Source organism: Nicotiana tabacum, chromosome 15 (genome assembly GCF_000715075.1).
Source record: "Nicotiana tabacum cultivar K326 chromosome 15, ASM71507v2, whole genome shotgun sequence".
NCBI lineage: Eukaryota > Viridiplantae > Streptophyta > Magnoliopsida > Solanales > Solanaceae > Nicotiana > Nicotiana tabacum.
Genome location: NC_134094.1, coordinates 127,742,199 through 127,759,295, shown reverse-complemented (window position 1 = coordinate 127,759,295; position 17,097 = coordinate 127,742,199). Strand labels below are relative to the sequence as shown.

General features: G+C 36.0%; 1 protein-coding gene across 1 annotated transcript; it reads right to left on the bottom strand.

The window, feature by feature from the left end:
- Nucleotides 1-506: 506 nt before the first annotated feature.
- Nucleotides 507-2,570, bottom strand: LOC107829337 (UDP-glycosyltransferase 74E2). Its single transcript, XM_016656810.2, has 2 exons — nt 1,846-2,570; nt 507-1,349 (listed from the first exon to the last, which is right to left on the bottom strand). Exons 1-2 carry the CDS (start codon nt 2,485-2,487, stop codon nt 642-644), a joined length of 1,350 nt encoding a protein of 449 aa, XP_016512296.1. The 5' UTR covers nt 2,488-2,570; the 3' UTR covers nt 507-641.
- Between the last annotated feature and the right edge of the window lie 14,527 nt (nt 2,571-17,097).

The window sequence follows — 17,097 nt, the reverse complement described above, 5'->3', positions numbered from 1 at the left end:
CCAAGAGCAAAAGGCCCAAAGATTAGGGATTTTTACACAAATAGCCGGTCATATTAATTGCTTAATTTTTTTATCCATATACATAGATTATACATTAATTACACATACAATACATAAATTATACATATACTATAACTCAACCGGCTATTTTTAGTTTAAGTTATTGGGTGGACGACTATTTGGGTTAATTCTTAAAGATTAGATTAAACAACCAAATAAGAATAGAGAAAACTACATAGGTGAGCACTTCTAAAAAGTAATTTAAGAGAAGGATATCACTTTTTGTTTATTCCATATATAGCAGACTTTGTTTTTACAATATTAGCACATTATAAAAATTATACGTACAACTGATTGCACAAATCAAGGGATCTGATTTTGAATAAACAAAAGTGATATCATTTTCTTAAATAACTTTTTAAAAGTGCTCACATGTGTAGTTTTCTCTAAGAAAAATGCTATTAAACGACAACAAAAAATATTCTACAGTTTATCCAAACATAGAATGAATAACATAATGGGAGTTCCATATAATTATTAAATTTCAAAATAATACATAATGATACGATGGGAAACAGCAAACTAAACATGCACTAAAAATCTAAACCACTTGTAAAACAGACGTTCTCTGAATCTTTTACTCAGTTTAGTGCATTACAAGCTTGAATAAATTCTTCAATATTCTTATCAGAACTCCCTCCTTTTTCTACTGCTTCCTTAGCCAAATTTTTCCATTTAATTGCATTCTCTTTTAGCATTACTCCTTTCTTTTCCTCCATCACTTCCTTTATTGAACTTGCTACTTCTTCTCTTGTAATTACACCATCTTTTCCAGCCTTAACTCGAATTCCTACTTGCCATACATCAGTAATATATTTTGCATTAGTTGGTTGATCTGCCCACTGAGGCATACACACCATTGGCACTCCCAAACTCAACGCTTCGAGCGTCGAATTCCATCCACAATGAGTAAAGAAACAACCAACTGATTTATGAGCTAAGACATCAAGCTGAGGACTCCAGTTTACAATTAGTCCTTTTTCTGATGCCTTTGACATGAAATCATTTGGAAGTTTGTTTTCTTCAGTATCTCTAACTACCCACAAGAAGTAAGAGTTGCTCATCATAAATCCTGAAGCTAATTCCTCCATTTGTTTTTCTCCTAGACTGGCCAAACTTCCAAATGATACATAAACAACTGAGCCTATTTCCCTCGAGTCTAGCCACTTCTTACAAGTTTCATAATGAGGCTTGATAAGACTTGAGTCATATTCTTTGTCAAAATACATTGGTAGAACTACTGGTCCAATGGTTTTAATTGAATATTGGGTCCTTAACCAGTTGACCACCTGCACAACATAAGAAATAGTTAAATACTTATGTTGTAATAGTGCTCTAGGTAGTTACTTTAGTATGTTTAAAAAAGAATAACTCCAAATCTATATTTGAAAGTTCTGGCTTTATACTCTCCATTTACCTTTGGTAATGTGCTTTTATGTTCATAAAAATGTTTTGACATATTTAAAATCACAAGTTTCAAGATTACTTTTAGTATGTGCTAAAATATTATATATTTTTGTGACCAATCAAACACTGCCTATAGGTCACATGGAGCATCGCGCATTCACGTACCCCGATGCACAAAGTATCCCGCATTTACGCAGGGTCCGGGAAAGGGCCACACCCAGAAAACCTACCCTAATACAAACATTAGTGGTTGATTCCACAGTTCGAACCCGTGACCTATAAAACATATGGAGACAACTTTACTGTTGCTCCAAAGCTCCTGAGTAATTGTACTTATTTAAAATGTATCTAATCTTGGCATGGTAAGAGTTACAATACCTCCTCCTCCAACATGTCAAATGTGTTGAACAAAAGCCAATCTGCTTTCTTGAAATTGAAGTTCTGGCCAAAGACAAGTCTTTTAACAGTTGGATATGCATCAGTCTCACAGATAAAAGAAGGCAAATCTTCCTTTTCCAGCAATGGTAGCGAAGGCAACGAAACAGGAGCAGAACCATCAAAAGGAATTTTATTAGTAGAGTCTTCGTGATTGATATGATAATATAAAGCAGACAGAGCAACAGGTTGTGTGTGAAATGCAGCCACTTTTAGGCCTAGCTCATGTGCTAAGTCAATTATCCAAGTGATAAGTGAATCAATTACTAGAACTTTTACAGGGTATTCAGAATCACCAAATTTCTCAACAATACCACTGAATTTTTCCAACATCAGTGTTTGGAACCATTCAAGAAAATCATCAACGCCTTCTACTGGTATTGCTTCATGTGGAATGGACTCAATGTTTATTAATGGGCCACAATCCAATAGCATGGCTTTGCAAACGAAATCTATTGTGAGAATTGTCACCTTAACTCCTTTTGATGCCAAAATCTTGGAAAATTGAACAATTGGATTTATGTGGCCTTGTGCAGGGGAAGGGAGAACTAAAACATGAGTCTTTTGGCTGGTGATTTCTTCCATTTTCACAGTTGTGTTGTTCAAGATAGTGAATTAGTAGCATCTTAGATCAACTTTATACTAAACGCTGGGTACAACTTACACGTGATACACGAGTTATTTTCATGTCGTAATATTATTATATATGCCTTATGTGATACTATTTTCTTTCTTAGTCCGGTAACAAAAAAATGACATTTTTTTATATTTGAAATAACAAAAACAACAACAACAAGAACTCAGTAAAATCCTGCAAAGTGAGATAGGAGTAGGGTAGAATGTACGAAGACATTGTCCCTGCTCCGGAGGAGTAGAGATGCTGTTTCAAAAAGACCCTAGACGAAAATAGACAATAGAATCCGTGACAACAACAAAAGCCAGAAAAATAATATCATCATCATAAGAAATAATTTTTATATCTGAAATAATTTAACTTTAAACTTCTTATTTTACTTTTAATTTTTTTTTTTTATAACTACACGAATATCTTAACGTATTTAGTACCATAAGTTTTAAAGATATTTATTTTGGCGTTAATCTCTTACCGAGTTAATTTACATCACATAAATTGAACGGAAGAGTGTATATGTACAAAACTTTGTCCTTGTATTCACATGTGAGCAAGGGTGCCCACAGTGGGAAGTGGACAGATGAGGTTTAACCACACAAATATTTGGACCACTCGGAATTGTACTGTAAATCATCAGCTAGCTTTGTTTGGTTCGAATCTCAGACATGATTAGGGCCGTAGGTATATAGAGGTGAATGATCATAACTAATAAGCTAGCAGGTAAAAATGAAACCTGTGTTACATTATATTTCCCTTTTTAAACCAAATTGGCTAGTTAAATTTTGGATAGATCTATTGTTATATTAATTTCTAAAACTAGTACTTGTTTTGTGCAGATTCGATCTTTCAAATTTGATAAATTTGAGCATCATCATGTCAACCAATTAAAAGAACGCTCAATTACACATATGAAAGAATCTTGCTCTCGCTTCTCATGAGTTGTCCAAACTTAGTAGCTTTTACTTAAATAATGTATTCATGTCAAGAAATTTACTAAATATGTGCACACATATTGAATTTATGATTCAGCTATTTGTACTTGAAGTCGTCATTCTATAATGCAGAACTCATAAAATTAAAATTTTAGTTCCGCTTATATTCTCACGTAAATACATGTTCTCACGTATATGCATTATCATATGCTCCATAGTCTTTGTTACTACTACTATTTTTATCTTTGACTTATCACCACTTTCAAGATTCTTTATGATTTACGATGAATAGTTCCATTTTCTTAAGTGTTTTCTGTTTCTATTTTTCTTATTACATTAGGAGAGGGTGAGGGAGCAGAAAGGAAAAAGACATGTTACGCTACTAATGAGATTTAAACTCTTTACTTCCATCAAAATAAATACTTAGAATGTGCAAAAACGAATATAAAATTGATATAATATATCAGAACATTTATGAACTTGAAACCTTTTATTCGGTGTACGTAAAAACTATTTTTTTGTTTTAATTACCCTTTGAACTTGGCATTTCGATGACCCTCATACCCCTGAATGCTGACATGACGAAGAGAGTTGATACGCTCAAATGTTATATTTTAGGTGCATAAGAGTAATGAAACATTGAAAAATCAACTTGACGCTTCGATGTATTTTTCAACTATTAATTGCTACATAATCATATATAATAATTTATTTATTTTAACTGTGTATTTTTTCTTACTTCTTGATGTTGTACCACACATTTTTACCTCAGCTTTATAATTTTAATTTTCTTCTCTAAGTGAAATGGCCGGAACTAATTATTTTTAGTTAGAAAACAAATGTTAGCCAAAATAGTGGAGTTCCAAGTATATATTTTATTTTATTTCTTCATAGGATGTAAGATATATATTTTAACTGAGTAATTTTTCATTTATCGTGCCGATATTATTAACAAAAAGTGGCTTGAGCTACATTATTTTTAGCCCAAGAAAAAGACACAGCCAAAATAATGGAGCTCAAATGATGAATTTTCTTTTTATTTCTTATTTAGATGCACCTACCATTTATTCCAACTGTATATTTTTTTTGGCGAATATTACAAAACAAAATCTAGAATTACTTTATTTTCACCAAATAAATGGTTTTGTCAAAATAATGCATTTTCAACTTTATATTTTTTAATTTCATCTTTAGATATGATGACGATATAGTTCAAATGTGTATTTCTTCTTTTTCGGATCAATATGTTAATAGACTTGGATGAAAATTCATTGTATTTAGCCATATAAATAATAGCCTAAATAATGAAGTTACAGACATTTGTTTTTACATAATTTGGCCGGAAAAATAATTGGAAAAATTAACAAATTTAAAAAGTTAAAATATATATCTAATTATTAAAAAAATAACACGTGAACAAAAAATATTAATTTGACAACGAGTGCATCACATTTCTTGGACTGAGGTCATTTAAGGGAACAAAGACTACTATTAAGTTGTCAAATTCGGTAAGGTAACTAGGATAAATGTTTTTAAATATACAATAAATATAAAGTACCAAATTCGGGAAAATCCCGATGTATTTTTCCATTTAAGCTAAATCTAATACTACTTCAAACTAATAGGAATTGGTGGGCACGTTGAAAACATTGATACTTTGTGTTTGTGGTTCACAAGGCAGCAACGCTAGCTGCCACCATATAATCAGACACCAATTATTTCTCTTTCAACAAATAAAAACAAGTGATATTATTGAAGATTTTTCATTGGGCAAGCGCCTAAAGCAAATTTGAGTTTATAAGAACGTGCCTTAATTTGAGAAATAGAAAAAAATATCGATTTATGAAGATATTTTTTGATTGTGAAATTTAATACTCTAAAACTATAATTGATAGTCAATAACAAAAGAAGTGCTTACAAAAATTATTAGTAATTCTTACTCTAAACTTTTTTAAAGTGGATAAATGTCACCCTAAATACTGACGTGGCGTAGAGAACCAAACGTTTAGTAAGCGGTGAAACACACGCGCTGCCACATGTAATTTTATGTTTTTTTAAATCTATTTTATTTTCTTCCTTTTTCTTTTCTTTTTAGTTCGAAATGTAATGAAAATATTATTTTGTATTTAGAAAAATAAAAAGGACAATTATTTTTTATGAACTTGAAAAATTATTAGAGGTGTTGAGCATATTCAGACGTCGTTGAAGTTTTAAAGTTGAGATTCAAGTGCTAAATTCATTCTAAATCCATAGTTGTAGATGAAATTCCAAAATGAAAAAATAATTTCGACCATTGTTGGACCTTGAAAAAGCTTAAAGAACAAAAAAATGGGTTTGTCAAAATTCTTGGTTGTTGTAATGACCCAAGAGGTCATTTTGACTTTCAAAATCTTGTTCCCACATTTACTGCTCAATTTATGCTTTATAATTATTATGTGACTAACCAGGGTAATTAGTTCGGGTTGAGGCGATTTTTGGAGCTCGGATTGAGGTAATTTTTGGGATATTTTCAGAGAAAATAACGGGATAAGTGTTCTTAACTCAATATTGGTTAAATTACACAAATCCATCACTGTTTTTATCATTTAATTGGTGAATTAAGTTGGAAAGGTTTGAAAACCATCTTGGATAAATTTGAGGATTTGAGGAACGAATTATTATCGGAATTTAGTAATTTTTGTATGGGTAGATTTGTAGTTGAATGAGCGTTCATATTTCGTAACTTTTGCCGGATTCCAAGATGTGGGCCCCACGGACGAGTTTTGAGTTAATTTCGGATTTTTATTGAAAAATGTAGTATTTTCTTATGAAGTTGACTCCTATAATTTTTTTGTGACTGTGTCAAATTATTTTGGCTAGATTCGAACCATTAAGAGATGGATAATCGAGGAAAAGGCATACTAGAGGATTAAATTGGAGCAAGTCGAGGTAAGTCTCTTGTCTAACCTTGTAAGGGGAAATTTACACCATAAGTGATTTAAATTAATAATTATTGCTAATTGTGGGGGTTACGTATGCACGGGGTGACGAGAGTCCGTGCGTAGCTACTATTTATGCTAAAGTCTGGGTAGTTTAGGACTCAAATCATGAATTACATGTGTTAATTGTATCCTTTATTTAATTAAAGTATATGAACTATATTGTGAATTGTTAGGAAAAATAGTAAAAGATTGAAATCTCATATACTAGAATTTTTGTATAAATAAATTAAAGAAATTGTACATCCTCTTGTATTAATCTTATAATATATATATATATCCTCATTCTGGAGGTACATAAGAAAATGTCATCATTTCTTGTGTAGCGGATCGAACGCCTCGCCAGTATAGATGCATCTATGGATCACGCCGCACGTCTCTCGGCAGTGTACACGACACTTTGGATTGGGTCGTACGACCTCGACAGAAATCGTGCCTAATAATAATAATTACACGATACCTTGATATTTTAATTGCAGCTTGTGAAGTTAAATAAAAAAAATAAAAATTTTCGCATTTGAAGGAATTTAATTATTTCTGCTGGTTAAAGAAAATTATTATAAATTCTATAAATCATGTTGATTTAAATATTTCTATTGTTATTTTATTTCTTATTATTAACCCTTAGTGAGTGTCAAAGTTGACCTCTCGTCACTACCTGTTCGAGATTAGGCTTGATTCTTACTGGGTACACGTTGTTACGTACTCATGCTACACCTTTTGTGTAGGACCTGAGACAGGTGCTATAGTTGGACCTATCAGCGCGCACCCACGTGTTCCGAGGCTTAGTGGTGAGTTGCCTTTCTGAGCCGTTCTGCAGCAACTAGTGCCTCTTCTTGTATTTGTATTCTGTCTATTTTATTTCAGACAATATTTAGAATTTTTGTATAATCTACTAGATGCTCATACACTTGTGACACTAGGTCTTGGCATACACATTAGTATAATTTTGAATTTAGTTATTTTTCTTGATTATTTTAATTTACTAGATCTTTTCATATTGTCTTAATTCTTGCAAGTAAGAAGAGTTTAATTACTCAGTTAATTTTTAAAGAGTTGAATATGTATTTAAATCACTAGTTGGCTTGTCTAACTGTAGTGTTGGGCACCATCACGACTTATAGGTGAAATTGGGTTGTGACAGTTGTTGGCCAAATTAATCATTGGTGTATGATGATGATGTTGTTGTGCAGTTGTAGTTGAAATGCTTGATTGGTACGGACTTAGTTGAGTTTTGTTGAATTTTGACACCGAAAATTAGATTTGGAGGTCTTGAAAATGGGTGATTAAATGGGAATGAAGAGCTCTTGAAAATCAACTATGGAATTGACACGTGGTCATTTCATATAGGTTAGAGCCCTTTTTTAAGTTCTCACGCGCTTGAAGGAGTTGTTCTCACGCAGTGCTCCACGTCAGCAATAAAGGTACAAAGAATTACGAAATTATTTTAGGCGGGTAATTAGACACTCGCAAAGGTAAAATACGTCGTAGCAACTATATATTCAGGGGGGATTTGATGCATTATCCCTTTTAGTTTTTATGCATTGTAAATACATATGTATCACTTTATTTTGTTCCCTAAAATTATGGAGTATATGTCATTTATCATATACGGCTTTGGGCATAGGGAAACTCTGATTTTAATTGATATTTGAATTTTCCAAGTCATCAATCTTAGTCAATTTCTTTTTTGTAAAAGGAGGAATGAGATCTGTTTGCAATAAATTTGTACAAAAAAATAAAACTGCACAAACAACTATAAAGTAAAAAGAATTTTATTGATAAATATTGCGGGTTACAACTCTATTTATCCATTGATTCTTCCCTCCGATTTATTATTCATAAGGCCTTAGCGCATATTTCTCGAACGTAGGATGATATGATATCCTTGGTGTATTTGATGATCAAGAAGTATGTAACAACACTCTATTTGGATCTTGAATATTACTAGAGTTTCGAGTTAGACATATTTGACATGTCTTTCATCTTTTTTTGAATATTTCAAGAGTTTTATAGAATTTCGGAGATCGTATATTTTGATCTCTTTGGTACCCTTCATCTCTTTTTTCTTTCCCCATAAAACACCATAGAGTCCAATAACAGCCACAATTGACCCCACAACTCTGGTTAAAAACAAAAATCAGAACACCAATCAGTGTTTTAGATTCAATGTAACATACTAGTAAATAAAAAAATTAACGCATAATTTGTTCTTTTCAATTGAATTTCAACTTACGTTCCAACGTACAACTTGTAGCCAAGAAATGTCCAACTGAGAAAGGCAGAAAAGACTAATAGTAATGGGAGAAATACAGAGCCATATAGAGGTCCTTTTCTTTTTATGCACCATGTAATCAAATAGAGTGCTAATGCTGAGCTTACAATTCCCTAAGATAAACAGAAATAAAACATCTGTAAATAATAATAGAAAATACTATGCAAGTCGAGAAAATTGCTCTTTATTGATCAAGACAGAGAACAGGGGAAGGTTTTAGGCAATCAAGTTTTTTTGTATTTTTATTTTTTGAGAATTCAAGAAAAGGTCACAGCGAGACCAACTATTTATCACTAAGTTAGGTGTCAAGAAAAAGCACAGTAATAAATATCATGAACAACTCATAAAAAGAATTTTTTTTGTAATATTACATGTATTCTTTTACCATGATATATATGGATTAAGTTAGCTTTTGGCAGCTCATGAACTATAATGGAATCATGCTAAGTATGAGAATTCTATTAAACCTAAACATGTTAATAGTACCAACATGGCCAAGATCATTCTAGAATTTCAGCAATATACTGTGAGAGTATTTTCAAAATTATAAAATAGCCATGTGTCTTTTCATTTTACAATGTAAAATATCTTATCTATTTTCAAGTGGCTTCTTGCATGAAGCCTTAAAGCCGAGCGTTGAAGGGCTTTGACAAGTGGCTATGCAAATCTACCATGCGGCTTCATGCATAGAAGACTAGGAACACTTGTTAATATTAAAGCCAAGTGGATTAATATATTTTGACAAGTGTTAAAAAACTCTCCACACTTGTCATTCATGCAACCTCCCTAATTGTATATAAATAGGTTGTGGATTAGCCATCATACTAACTCAATTCTCAACTAAGAATTCATCTTGCTAATCATTACTTTCTTCCTACAATCATTACCTATTATTAATAATTCTTCTCTCCAATTTTCTGAACCTATTAAATTTATTATTTAATTTTGCTTATTCATGTATCATCTAAATAAATAGAGGCATGACTGTTTAATTCTGGAAAAATATTTCACATTGCTGAATTAGTTTCTTAGGACAGTACATAGCGCGACTCAAGCCAATTCGTGTATTTGCTCACAAATAATATTATTGCAGTATTATTGCTTTTCCCGTGTTATTTCCCTACAATCTAAAAACACTATGGCAAGTAATACCTGTCATGACCCGAAATCCGACTAGTCGTGATGGCACCTAACCCAACCAGCTAGGTAAGCCAATTAACCACTAATCAATTCCAATAATAATTAATAAAGTAATTAAGTAAAAAAATATCTTAATCTTATACATCCCCCAAGAACTGATAGTACAAATCACGAGATTCTAAGAATAGAGTTTACAAAGCGGAAATGAAATAAATACATAGTCTGTTTGAATAGTACATAAATAAAGTTTTACAGATCTAAAGCTACCACAAACAAGAGGCAGCTACAGCCGGGACGCAGGTACATCTTCAATCCAGCTCCCTTGTAACACAGCAACAACAACAACCAACATCTGCACGTAAGGTGTAGAAGTATAGTATGCGTACAACCGACCCCAAGTACTCAATAAGTATCAAACCTAACCTTAGGTTGAAGTTAGTAACGAGCTAACACAAGGTCGGGTCCAATACCAATATCCCACAATAACTCATAATAATATAATACAAGTAATAAAAGATGTATCTTAAAAGTAAAATGCTCAACACGTTTACAGTTTCAGAAAATAGTCATACTTTTCAAGTATCTTAGTGAAACCCAAATCTTTTACCAAAAATACCAAACAATACGAGTAAGTTTGAAAACTAAAATTTTTTCCAAATATCATTTCCACAATAAATAAGATGTTTCATTTTCTTTCTAGATAGCAAGTGTGAAATACCTCTCTATGCCCACATATCAATATGTGTAAAAAATTATGAATGACGTGATGCTGTACAACATGAGGTAAAATGCATCTCAATGCCTGCATGTCATGTGTGCATGCCAATGCCATGTATCTTAGAGATGAATCATGTACTCATGCTCTCAGAGTACCCAATCTCACTGTCTCACACTTTTCACTCATCATGCTCAACCACTCGGTACTGTATATGGCCCATACGGCCCAGGGAAGATCCATCCCGGAATATATACATCACTCACCATCAGTCATTCAGTACCGAGGAAGGTCAATCCAACCCCATGGAGAAGATCCATCTCCAAGTATAAAAATTCTTTGGACAAGATCCATATCCAGGGAAGATCCATCCCTCAATATAATCAACCGCGCTCACTAGGGGTCTGCAGACTCCGGAGGGTCAGCTACAGCCCAAGAGATATCATAAGCCAGATCCAGGCATAAATTAATATAGCATACTGCGGCGTGCAGCCCGATCCCATAACTGTCACTCATAATTAGGATCTCGGCTCCACTCAGTTATCAATCTCTCCAGTCTCACTCACGGGCTCACAATGTCATAAAACTAGCCTGACAACAATAATATGATGTATCAATAAATAACAACTGAGACTGAGATATGATATGAATGCATGAATATGACTGAGTACGAAATATCAATAAAATCAGTGAGATGACATCAAGAAACGACAACTATGGGTCCCAACAATATCAGCTTAAAGCCTAAACACGATATCTAGCATGATTGATAGCTCAATTACTTTATCACATGGTGAAAACACAGATATCAATAAAATAGGGCCACTATTCAGTGCCAAGGAAACAACAGAGTCCCAATTCACACGGTGCCCACACGCCCATCACCTAGCATGTGCGTCACCTCAACACAAATCACATAACACATTTTTCGGGATTTCATACCCTCAGCTCGAAGATCAGAAGAGCTACTTACCTCGAACAAGCCAATACCAATGCCGAGCAAGCCAAGCGATGCTCCAAAATGCCATCCCGCGTGTTCTGACCTCCGAACGGCTCAAAACTAACCAAAAATAACTCAAATACATCAAACAATGCTAAAGGAACCAATCCCGGTCGAAAAAGATGAAATCTTGAATCAAAGGCCCAAATTCGACCAAAATCCCAACATGAGCCCACACCTCGGAACCCGAAAAGTTTTACAAAATCCGACAACCCATTCAATTATGAGTCCAATAACACTAGTTTGACTCAAATCCGACTCCAATTCGATGTTCAAATCTCAAAAATTCATATTATGATACTTTAGGCCAAAACCCCAAATTTCCTCTTTAAAATTCACAATACAATTACCAAAAACGAAGGTACATTCATGAAATATAACCAAAACTGAGTAGAGAACACTTATTCCAATTCATATGGTGAACATTGCTTCAAGAATCGTCTCAATCCAAGCTCCACAGCTCCCAAAAATGTAAAAATGTCTGAAACCTTCGAAATAGAGTACTTATAATTTGCCCAGGCCTCCTCATTCGCGAACGCGAGAAAACCATCGCATTCGCGATGAACAAAATGCACACTGTCACAAAATACTCTACGCGTTCGCGATGCAACCCATGCGAACTCGATGAACACTGCTGCCAAAGCTTCGCGAACGTGACTAACCTTACGCGATCGCATAGAAGAACATTCAAATTCCCAGCTGCCAACCTCAACACTATGCGAACGCGATCCTCCATACGCGAACGTGAAGTGGACTTTCCCTAACTCTACGCGAACGTGAGACATACTTCGCGATCGCGAAGAACAATTTGCTACTGCTATCCGAATGCACTACGCATTTGTGACACTTGCCACGCGAACGCGATGAAGAAATGTGACACCAGACATTAGGACACACCAGCACTGAAAACATGAAGGAAACTAGCCCGTAATCAATCTGAACCACGCCCGAGCCCCTCGGGACCCCGTCCAAATATACCAACAAGTCCCACAACATAACACAGACCTACTCGAGGCCTCAAAACACACAAAACACTTTGGAATGACGAATCACACCTCAATTCGGATTCAATGAACTTTGAGACTTCAACTTCCACAACCGATGCCGAAACCTATCAAATCACGTCCGATTGACCTCATATTTTGCACACAAGTCACATTCGACATTACGGACCTGCTCCAACTTCCGGAATCAAAATCCGTCCCCGATATCAAAAAGTTCACTCCTGGTCAAACTTTCCAAAATCTCAACTTTTGCCATTTCGAGCCAAATTCAACCGCGAACCTCCAATTCAAAATTCGGACGCGTTCCTAAGTCCAAAATCACCTAACAGAGCTAACAGAACCATCAAAATTCCAATCCGAGGTCAAATGCTAAAGAGTCATACTTGGTCAACCCTCCCAATTTAAAGCTCTTCCAATTCGATTCTGAAATACATGAAAACAAAAACTGACGATTCACACATGTCAAAATACATCATACAGAGCTACTGATGTCCTCAAATAACCGAGCGAAGTGTAGATACTCAAAACGACCGGTCGGGTCGTTACATCCTCCCCCACTTAAGCATACGTTCGTCCTCGAACGTGACCAGAGTTGTTCTCAAAGCCATCAAACCACCGTATAACCTTGCCATGCACATATCCGGGGGTGATCCCACGTCACCCTATCCCATACAGGTCCGATAACACAACATAACTAAAATTTCTCAATTCAATCTAGCCCACCAGCCTTCGAATCAAATGTCCAACATCCGGAATTTCTTATAAGATCAGAATTTCGCATCTACATACTGTATAATTCTAAACAAGTTGTACCAAAAGCCATAACCATAACTCAAATACTCAAAACTCAAATACCACAAAGCTCAAACGCCTGAAGCAAAGATTTGTAATCATAGTAGTTGCTCAAATCAACCCAATACCGGTAACAAACTCATATCAAACAAAGGCTCGTTCTAAACCTTCGTGCACTGCCAATGATAAAAGAAACATGCATAATTCACAACCATTCATCAGATCAACGGTCATGGAGCTCCCTCTCCTTCTACAAGAACTATAGCCAATTTCTAAGCCGACTTCTGATATTATCCTTCCAAATATACCACAATCAAATCTGATAGCATCCATTCTAGGTCCAATGACCTCATCTCATCCAATACGACCACTCTTGTGACATGACATATCAATACAATCTAAAGCCATAACCCGTGCAATCTGTGCACCAAATAGCAATATTCCAAATGTACTCAATCATGAAAAATGACTCAAACGAGAGAACCGTCCCGCAAGCTCATCATGTACCACCACCATGAAGTGCTTAAACCCATCACACACCATAGAACCATAACACACGAATATAACACAAAGGATCAAATTTCCACATAACTTTGCTGCAATACGCGACCTTATCCAAATACCGGTCCATATGAAATACCTCAAGCCACCTTGCTAAAAATCAATAACCATGCACAATTCGACATCAAGTACTCACAGTGCATTACTATAACCACGGAGAATCTAATGACACCATGCCACACAAAACCTGAAAGAACATAACTAATACGCCATCAACCAAGCAATACCCAATACTCTTCTCGCTCAAATTCTGCTATAAGGCCACAATAGAACTGCGCCATATGTGCATATAACCAAAGAATCACAACTCCTCTTAGCATAGAAGAGTAACTCACAGATCATTCAGAACACGAATAAGCTCCACAACAACCGAATGGCACATCCCTCAACAATAGCAATATGGAGCCAACCAATCCGTCTCGGTGTAAAATACGCATCCTAATTGGGCCTACCAATGGACTCCCAAATCAGCTCTAGTCACCCACAAATAGATAAATAACCTCCGAAAGTCCACAATGACTGAATCATAACACATTCTATCATCTGGCTAGCTCCGGCCACAACTTCACAGTCCACAACCATGAAACAATCCACTCCTGAGAACTCCTAATGTCCAAATCCATAGAACACTTGAATCATCCTATTTGATCCCAACTCCACCGCGAGAATGTCTAACACATCCTTCGTACACGATCATCCCACGGGGAATACTACTAAAATTCTTCAGTGCCACATAGCAAAATTTGAATATCAGCAGTCAATCAACCAGAAGAGTGTCGCAGTACCAGTGAAGTCTCCATACATCAAAACACATTGCCCCTCCTGAAATGTATACTCTCATCAAGCTATACCAAATAGTAATATTATTTACCTAGTCATCTGAAACCGTCCAGGCTGCCTACGACCTTCGCTTCCAAACAGAACTGTGATTCCGCTCACGTAAATCTCAATCCCACACAACACACCACATATACCATGCCATCATATGAAAAATATGAGAACTTCATAGTCCACTCCGAGTCACAAGCAACTACGTACTCAATTAGCCAAGGACCCTTCATTTGATTTCATCCAGGAGAAATTCATTGTACACCACATACTCCTCACGCCAACAGGAAATATACCCCTCGAACCTTGGTAAAAACCATTGAGAACTCTTTGAAACCCATTTGCACATAACCAAGCTATCTGAACCGAATCTCTCTAACTCAACCCAGCCACGCAGGTTGCCAAAACCCAAGAGCATTTCCACGAAACACCTATAGAGACTATCCATGTCATAAGTACCCAAAGAACCGATCATACCCATTACTGTGCTAACCCAACCTACTACCACGCTGTCTTACTTCTCCAAGTCCCTTCCAAATTGCCTTCAAGTTGATACTTCTCCTTGCTGGAGCACCACGATCCTTAACCAAAATTCACCATACAAGAGGCCCTAGTATAATACCACCACGCCCTAAGGCCCATAAGCCGTTGACTTCCCTCTTAAGCACCCCAAAGCACCACAGACGAGGAACCCACTCTAAAGAGACCTTATGTGAACCTAAAGCTGTTTCCTTCACCTTCTTGATACCGAAATACACAATCCACAATGATATAAAAATGCCACAAGTCTCGACACCATCCAATGCAAATATCAGATCCTAGCCATATACCAATCCGAAGTTCTCAATTGCTACATATAATTCTTGAATCCATTAGAACCATTCTCAAAAGTCATCCACTCTATCCAAATCTCATTTGAACCGACCAAACGGACCGAACGACCTGTGCCCCATTAGTACACCAACATCCAAGGGAGTAACCCACACTCCTAAGCAACTGAGTAAATTCCCTATTCCATGTACATTACATCCTTCGCAGATAACCACTCAATTATTTTATGATTCCCATATACCCATAGAGTGTAATATAACCCGTATCTAGAAATTCCCTTACTTGAGTCATCCTAAATCTCAACTTCTGCAAGTCATAACTGATTCACCAGTATAACTCAAACCGAAACCAATACAACACATAACCGTGAAATCCACTCATCGATAGAAGACTCCCTCACTTGGCGCGAAGCCATAGAACAAAACAGTGGATAACATCACGATATCCATACTCTATTGCTGCAGAATGCGGCACTGAAATTCAACTAAATCCTTTGCAAGCCCATGTAACACAAACCATATAATACCTCAAATAGTCTACAAATCTCGCATTCACCCTTGTAATAGTCAAGCCAACTCCCACAAGCGATCTAGACTCAAATTGTAACATATATCATTCACTGGTAAAAGAGAACTCTCTACAAAACATCTTAAGGACCACGCAACCTCAGGACACCTCGCAGGAGATAACCCGCCTGCTCTACCTCAGGTGACATATCTCTATACCCTTCCTCAGTCACGACTACTATGCAATCACTTAATCTTCTTGATTTTTGAACTCATCGACAAGACATGAGAATCTACTTCACTCCACAACTAAATGACATGAGTGATCCCTCAACACACCCATAACTCGAGACAATACGCCAAATCAAGACAGAAATCAAATACCCTATAGCCCTTGATACATCTCAAGTAAACTCTTCTCGTCACATTCGAACAATCTAAACACATATCGTTGTCTCATCATACTCACCACATAGCCATTTCACCGCTCATCGAGCCAAATATTCCACTCACAGGGACATTAAATCATTATCGGACATATGAGCTCCAAAAGCACGTGCTCACACAATCAACATCTCTGCGCTCAAGTCATAGTCAAAACCCGGCCTCAAGTCCTCCAGAGTGTCTCATCATCAACATGCCAAAAATCACATCTCGCACCTCAACCATGGAATCACAAGCCGGTTAATGCACAGCTAATACCGAGCGCTCACATGCGAATACGAATGCATGGAAGGAATTCAAAAAGTTACGCTTCAAGCTGAATCAATGCCGCACGATAAGGAAAGAAAGATGGGAAGTATATCCTAAATGTCCTGTAGCCTCTCGAAGATAGGTGTGGACGTCATCATACCGATCCGCAAAACTCTACTAGACACTTGCTCATGACTTGTAAAACGTATGAACCTAGAGCTCTGATACCACCTTGTCAAGACTCAAAATCCGACTAGTCGTGATGGCACCTAACCCAACCCGCTAGGTAAGGCAATTAACCACTAACAA